General features: G+C 30.5%; 2 protein-coding genes across 3 annotated transcripts; one reads left to right on the forward strand and one right to left on the reverse strand.

Moving 5' to 3' along the window:
• Positions 1-1,684: 1,684 nt before the first annotated feature.
• LOC8277292 (UDP-glucose iridoid glucosyltransferase) lies at positions 1,685-3,468 on the forward strand. The gene is made up of 2 exons (XM_025158579.2): positions 1,685-2,433; positions 2,522-3,468. Exons 1-2 carry the CDS (start codon positions 2,022-2,024, stop codon positions 3,391-3,393), a joined length of 1,284 nt encoding a protein of 427 aa, XP_025014347.2. The 5' UTR covers positions 1,685-2,021; the 3' UTR covers positions 3,394-3,468.
• A 405-nt stretch (positions 3,469-3,873) lies between these two features.
• Positions 3,874-5,540, reverse strand: LOC8277293 (U3 small nucleolar ribonucleoprotein protein IMP3). Of its 2 annotated transcripts, XM_002525897.4 has the most exons (4): positions 5,235-5,531; positions 5,048-5,155; positions 4,597-4,671; positions 3,874-4,380 (listed from the first exon to the last, which is right to left on the reverse strand). In XM_002525897.4, the coding sequence occupies exons 1-4, from the start codon at positions 5,366-5,368 to the stop codon at positions 4,149-4,151; spliced, it is 549 nt and encodes a 182-aa protein (XP_002525943.2). In that variant the 5' UTR covers positions 5,369-5,531; the 3' UTR covers positions 3,874-4,148. The 2 variants fall into 2 exon arrangements, with proteins under 2 accessions (XP_002525943.2, XP_025014348.2); XM_025158580.2 differs by lacking the exon at positions 4,597-4,671 and having other exon boundaries at positions 5,235-5,540.
• Between the last annotated feature and the right edge of the window lie 2,232 nt (positions 5,541-7,772).

A 7,772-nucleotide genomic window follows, 5' to 3' on the forward strand; every position in this document is an offset into this window, starting at 1 on the left:
TTTTAAATTAATAAATATTTATTCATCCATAAACTAATAAAATAGTCATTGATGAATAAAAGTTAACTAAAAGTTTCATGATGAAACTACATAGATTTGGTGTTAAATGGAGAGCTAATATTGCTTAACAACTTGGTTTTAAATTTCATACGAGGTTGTATGCTAATTGAGCTTAAATTTAACTCTTATGTAATGTAAAAGTATATCCATCCGGACTGATTCTAACATGGGTTGCTCCCAAAATGAGGATTTATTACTATTAGCTTTCATTTTGACTTTTGTATTTGGAGTAATTGATAATTTTGAAAAAAAAAAGTTAAAAAAGAAAAAGGTTGTTCCAGGCCTTGCATGCAGAGGCAGAAGTATTTATTCTTTTAAGTTTATAAAAAGAAAATATAACAGTTCTTTATATTATTGTATTAGACATGATAATGGTGAGTTCATAAAGTGTTCTGTACTGAAAGGATGTTTAGGTACTCTTATCATGTAAGGTACAAGTTCTGTTTTTATCAAATTCTGGTAATAAATCAATCACCATCTATAAATTTATCAGCAAAATAGATAATGCTAAAAGAAAGAAACAATGGACAGGTAAAATTGGTTGAAAGGAAATGTTAACAGTTAAACCTCCCAAATGACATTTCAAGCTTTGTGCCATGTCTTTTGTGTTGGACTATTTTTATTGGACAATAAACATAATATAAAATTAAAAGAGAAAAATATATTTTCATAAAATTTATATTTTTATAGTCAATGCACACAATCTCTATCAAATTATTAATTATAAACTATTATAATATTACCTTAAAAACTTAATTATTTATATTTATGATACTTAATATTCTAAATACATAACCTTTCATATATTTAAACCTTTCACATAACCATAAAATCTTCACATATTGGCTCTTAAAATAACAATAATAAATACTTAATAATTTAAGTTTACTATTTTTAACATTATAGACCTTTTTCTTTCTTTTTTTCTTGGCCAAAGTAGGAAATATGGCTTTTAAGTTGGATCTTCCTCCTAAATCTCACCTGGGGTTTCACCTTAGTCTCTTGAAGAGAGAAATTGGTGTTAATCAAGTGGTTTAGACCCACTCAGACGCATAGCCAGATGTGACAGTAATTTGTATAGGGCTAAATGCATACTAATCCTTCTTGATTTAGTATATAAATCGTACTAATCTTTTGTAATAATAACAATAATAATAACAATAATAATATAACAGTAAAATATCTTTATAGTTATAAATTTAATACTAAATAAAATTTATAAATTTAAGGAGGTTAAAATTTAATAGAAATTTAAGTATTAAATTTTTTTTAATTTAATACTTAATTCTATTGGTAAAATTAGAAATAAGATATATTTGTCAATAAGATTATAGAGATAAAATAATAATTTAGTAAGATAAAATATAATATAATGATATATTTTTAAAAATATATATAAATATAATTATATTTAGAATATTTTACTTAAAATGTTTATAACTTATTATAATATAAAATTTATTCTTATTTGAAAGTGAAATTTTTTATAACTATATAGAATATCACAATAAAAATATTAATAAATTTTTATAATTATGTAAAAATTACTCTTGTAGGAACCAATAAAAATAAAATGTTACCCATAGTGCAGATATTTAAACAAGTTTAGCTTCTCACCGGCTTTTTCCTTATCTGTGCTGTGCATTGAGATTCGTGTTTTCCGAGTTGCTGACAATTAATATTCAAAATCACATATTAATCCTCAATTAAATTGTCACACTTGACGTTCAGCATTTTTATCGGAAAAGGGCAAAAATAAAAAAAGAAGACTTCAGCGTGGACTTTAACTCAACCTATGTTGGAGATCAGACTTTGGTATCTTTTTTTCTTTTTTAATAGGAAAATAACATCACTTGTACAACTTCCAAGGCTTCATCTTCATTACTTGCAAATTGGAAGCAGGAAGCCTGCGCCGGCCGGTGGTGCTTGTTCCGTTTCCACTCCAAGGTCACATAAATCCGATGCTTCAGCTAGGAGCCATCCTTCATTCCAGGGGGTTCTCCATTACAGTCGCTCATACTCGTTTCAATTTTCCCAACACATCTAACCACCCTGACTTTAGTTTCTTCCCATTATCGGACGGCATAACCAGCCCCACTCTCTTCTACGACGACTTCATCTCCTTTCTATCTCTTCTTAATGCTACATCTGAAGCTCCACTCCGAGAATCATTGCTTCAAATGGCTCAGAACCAGGGGGGTCAAGATGGTAAGCTTCCCTGTATTATTTACGATGGCCTGATGTATTTTGTGGCAGACGTAGCTCAATCTCTGAAGCTTCCATGCATCATTTTGCGAACTAGCTGTGCTGCTAATTTACTGACATATGATGCATTTCCTAGGCTCCGAAATGAAGGTTATCTTCCTGCGCAAGGTATTATATATTCTTAAGAAATTCCTTTTCCAACTGCTATGCAACAATAAATCCGTGCAGCCCATTTACCAGTTTTCACTTGTATCAGATTCAACATCATTGGGTTTTGTTCCGGGGCTGCATCCCCTCAGGTTCAAGGATCTTCCAGCTAACAGTTTCAACTTAGATTCTCTGCTATGGTTTATGGCTACCGTAAGTGATACAAGATCGTCCTTAGCAATCATATGGAACACCATGGACAGCCTAGAACGATCATCACTAATAAAGATTCATATGCAATCGGAAGTCCCATTCTTCCCAATTGGTCCTATGCACAAGATTGTTCCAGCCTCCTCTAGCAGTTTACTAGAAGAGGACAATAACTGTATACCATGGCTTGACAAGCAAGCTGCAAAAACAGTCATCTATATAAGCTTGGGAAGCATAGCTATAATTGATAAGAATGAGCTAACAGAAATGACCTGGGGGCTAGTCAACAGCAGCCAACAATTCTTGTGGGTGATTAGGCCTGGTTCAATTCAGGGTTCAAGCTGGACTGAGCTACTGCCTGATGGCTTCAGGGAAGCTGTTGGAGAAAGAGGTTGCATTGTGAAATGGGCACCACAAAGGAAGGTTTTAGCACATCCTGCTGTGGGAGGGTTTTTGAGCCATTGCGGATGGAACTCAACACTGGAGAATATATCAGAAGGCGTTCCGATGATATGCAGACCACGTTATGGAGATCAGAGGGTTATTGCAAGAAATGTGACTCACGTATGGAGAGTAGGCTTGGAATTGGGAAATAAGTTGGAGCGAGGAGAGATACAGCAAGCTGTTCAAAACCTAATGGTTGATAAGGGAGGAGAGGAGATGAGGCAAAGGGTGATGGACTTGAAGGAGAAGATTAAACTTAGTATAGCTAAAGGTGGTTCATCCTATAAGTCCTTGAATGAATTAGTAGAACTGATAGCATCTTGTTAAATGCATAGTTAGCTAATGTAATCTGATTTGGTGTTTTTGGTGTTTCCATTACAACAACAGAGATATGTTGCGCAATCTAGCAATCCACTTCTAGCATCATGAAAAGGAAAAACAATCTCCTTAACATCTATCAATGTCAATGTTCATCTTTCGCATAATATCAGAGAATGTCATGTTACAACCTGAAAGAGCTACTGTGTACCAAAAGTCTTCCATGTACACAATTATATTTCTTTGCAGTTTGCACCAATGATGGAATCAGTGCCTGCAAAATCCCAATTTGACCCCACATATGTTTTGCTTTCTCAAATCATGGAAAGGAAAAATTTGAATTTCAATAACAAGGAGCAAAAGGAAAATCTATTCTATCAGCAATCAACTAAGCCAAGTTCTCATTTTCGAAATAAAAAAGAAAATGGAAATAATTTTCCATGCTTCAGTAAGAAGCGATTAAAGCTGGGACCTCTAAAGACCTTCTCATCCTCTTCTATCATGTAATGCAATCTTATATATGGGAATCGAAATTCAGGAAACACAAATAACCAATTTATCTTGAAAAAGAAAACAGATTATAAATTTGTCCATAACATTATAAAACTAATGGCACTTGAAACCCATGACCACTCTTGCGGACTGGCTATTAGCAGTGGATTAAGATACCTGTCCATCTGTGGGCATCATTGCTATATAACTTCCACAGAGCCTTGACAGTTATCTTATATCATTAACTATGCCCCACATGAGCAGAGAAAACTTCAGTTCATTGCATCATAATCATCCAACTTCTCATTGTACTCCAGCACCTTCCTCTTTATCTTTGATGTGTCGACCCATGTGACAAAGTCTTCCATATTCCTTGTTACCAGGAATGCTGGGTCAGTTACTGTCTCAGGACCAACTCGAATATGACCCTGCTCAATATATGTGATGGCTTCTTTTAAATGCTCAGCAAACTTCAATCGCATCAGAACAGTTGAAAGCCTTCGTCTGAAAGCAAGGATATGATAATTAAGAAAATGAACATTAGCAAAACAGAAAAGTAATAATTTGGCACGAAGAAAGTTTTGAATTTATGTACAGCTTTTAACAAGAACCAAAACTGGAAAAAAAAAAAAAAAGAATTAATCAATCGTCTAGCAGAGTATGAAAATAAATGGCTGCAGGATGGTTGCATGTCTTTGTGAGAGACAGGCATTCGCCTACCTGCAAAATGATGATACTGATAAACGGTCGCACAAAGCCAAGCTTTTCCTGCTTGGTATCACTCCCATGTTATAGCTACCATTCACAAAGAAGTAACCAAATGTCAAACTACTTGATGAGAACAATAATTATCACAAACACAAAGCAATTGGAAACTTTGTTACACTAAAGTTGTGCAAATATCACACAGAAAGCTAATTAACACCAAAAGCTTTGGAGCCCACTATACAATATTTACAATCAAGATTAAAATTGCAAGCAAAACACCCATCACCATTAAAATCCAAGTAATGCGTGCACACATACACATGCACAAAAGGCCAACAAAATCATTTTTCAGGGACAAAATTAAACAGGGCCATTCAACTCCACCCAATTTATACGGAACCAGTACAAACTTAAGAATATCTAATATAACCTAAAACCACAAGAAAAAAAAAAGAGCACTTACAGCTTCTCTAAAAGCATATCAGTCATTTCAACACGGTAAGGGTCTCTTGGGTCCATCTGCTTCAATATATTCACCAATTTCTGCACCATCCTGCATATACCCGAATACCTGCATTTTCCCAATTTCAAAGAACATGACAACAGTTCTTTTGAAAAGCAAGAAATCAACATGCAGAACAGATATATACTTTTTGTAGTCGTCCCGGTCGACTATGTGGTAACGTTGCATAACTTTTGCTTCTCTGTGATCTCCTTCTCTCTTCCATAACAAGAAATTTACTTTCTTCAGTAACTTTTTCTCGTGAAACTTAAGCTTTCTCATTCTTCAATTTCACAAAACCCTAAAAAGATGAAATCTTTGCTTCTTGTAATTTCTTTTTCTTTTTGCTAGGCAATGAATAAACTGAATGAAATCCCTAATTTCTGCAAAAGCAATTGAATTGAAGATTACTTTGATGCATGTCAATAACTCAAATGGGCTTTTAGGGTTTAGATTCACTTCAATACGTTGCCGTCTGTTCTTTTAAGACCCATTTTTAATCTTCTTGTTGGGCTTGAACCCATATCTATTTGGTAGAAAAATAAAATATAGTGCATGCTAAGTTGCCCCTCTTGGTTAATAATTAATATATTTAATAAATTAAAAAATAAATACTAAAAATACAACCTATATAAAGTTAAAAATCTTAACCCATTTATATTATTATATTTATAAACTCATTTATATTATTATTTATAATTAAAATAATAATAATAGTCATTATAGGTATATTTATCTTTACATATAGCTTGATGTATCATTTTTATATTTATTGATAATTAATTTATCAATTAATAAATTTTTTAATTAAAATAATAATTTTAAATTTTGGAAAAACTCTTAATTTTTAATATTATATAATAAATAAAAATATAATTAACTAGTTATATAATAAATTAGATTCCTAGAAATAGTATAATTAATATGTGAATCAATAAATATATATATTTTCTCCAAAATATAAAAAAATAATTGATAGAGGCATTTAAAAATATTTCAAATTATTATTTTTTAAAAATGTAGAAGTTAATTGTAAAATATTAAAAAAGATTATTAAAAAATTTCTAAAAATTTATTTTATATTATTACTTATAATCAAAAGAATAACAATAGCATCAATATACAGATAAGCTTTGACACGTATAAAAAAAAAAAAGATTTCATATTTATATATTTTTTAAAATATTTTATAATTTTTATATTCTTTTGAATTATAATAAGGAAACAAAAAAAAAATTAATTTATTTCCTTCTTTCTTAAATTACTGCATAACCTCTTGAACTAGAAAAGCTATATCCTAATTTATTTCATCTTTGGATGGACAGTGTTGCTGTATTGAGAACTATACAGATAATGTTAAGAATTGAGTACATAAACAACTCCCTTTCAGAGGAAGAAATAAATACATATAATGGTGTCTGCCCAGCTTTCACTGTAGATATAAATTCATTTTACTATGGTTTTCTTGGAAGAATATGATAAAAATAATAAGGTTGATAATGGTAGGTGTGAAGTATTAAAATGGAGTGATGGAACAAATAAAGAGTGACAGGCTGTGAGGAGAACCTGTCAACAGAAGCTGGGTACCTCTTCTTTTCTTTCTTTTGTAAAATATTTTTGTGCAAAGGAACAGAATGCACATGCCCTCTTCCTCTATTTGCAGTCTGAAGTCTGAACTAAGAAAACTGTGTTCCTCTTTCTAAATTCTATCCTCTGTTTGGTAATCCCTCTGCAGGAACACTTTCATTGCTCATTTCTCTCATCCATTACATAAATTAATCTGCTAAGTTAATTTAGTGACTTGTGGACAAAGGTTACTTTCTTGTAGTTCCATCATTAGATTGAGATGAGAATGAGTGCCATTGCCCCAAGAAACACTTTGCTGCTGTTGTACTGATTATTCCTTCCAATTTCTTTCTCTTTGATTCTGTACTGTTCTCAGATTTCATATAACTCATTATACCAGTGATCATATTTTTATCACTCTAAGCACTCCATAATCAGTATCTATGTTATACAAAATCTTAATGTCCAGAAAATAAAAATAAATGACTTAAAAACTAATAAAAATAAATAAATAAATAAGGACAAAGGCAGAAAATAAGAAAACCTAAAACACAAGTGCAGAGTACTGTAGAAGATTAAATAGAAAAAAAAAACATCTCAGCTGATGCCAATAGAAAAATAATAGTAATGTGAGGAATGAGATTTTTGTTCACTCAAAGTCTTTTTTATTTCTTCAAAAATCATTTCTTAATATTTTCTTCTTTTTACTGCTAGGTTTAACACCGTCAGCAGGTTGTATTTATTTCTTTATTTTTGATGATAGAAAAAACTCTTAATAAATATAAAAATTAAAAGTTTAAGGACTCAATAAATTTAAAAAATTAAGTGTTTATCGTTGTATGTATGGCTGTTATTATTATTTTATTATAAATAATAATAAAATAAATTTATAAAAATTTAAATTTTTAATATATTTTATGATTGTTTGTAACAATTAAATATATTTCTTAATAAAAATTTAATATTTTAAGAATTTATAAATGAAATTAAATATAAAAATAATTTTAAAATACTTATCATTTAATTTGTTAATTGTATAAAATTAATACTACAAATATTATTGATCTTCTATTTTAATATAAAAGTTATTATATAATTAGAAAGCTAATCTATTAATTAT

Source organism: Ricinus communis, chromosome 5 (genome assembly GCF_019578655.1).
Source record: "Ricinus communis isolate WT05 ecotype wild-type chromosome 5, ASM1957865v1, whole genome shotgun sequence".
NCBI classification, from domain to species: Eukaryota; Viridiplantae; Streptophyta; class Magnoliopsida; order Malpighiales; family Euphorbiaceae; genus Ricinus; species Ricinus communis.

Bases quoted from the DNA above. Each gene is read 5' to 3' on its own strand.
- LOC8277293 (XM_002525897.4), bottom strand. From the start codon at position 5,368: ATGAGAAAGCTTAAGTTTCACGAGAAAAAGTTACTGAAGAAAGTAAAT. The intron at 5,156-5,234 runs GTATATATCTGT...GGGAAAATGCAG, and splicing joins GACCGGGACGACTACAAAAA to GTATTCGGGTATATGCAGGA. The intron at 4,381-4,596 runs GTAGGCGAATGC...CCTTGCTTTCAG, and splicing joins TCAGTATCATCATTTTGCAG to ACGAAGGCTTTCAACTGTTC.
- LOC8277292 (XM_025158579.2), top strand. From the start codon at position 2,022: ATGCTTCAGCTAGGAGCCATCCTTCATTCCAGGGGGTTCTCCATTACA. The intron at 2,434-2,521 runs GTATTATATATT...CACTTGTATCAG, and splicing joins AGGTTATCTTCCTGCGCAAG to ATTCAACATCATTGGGTTTT.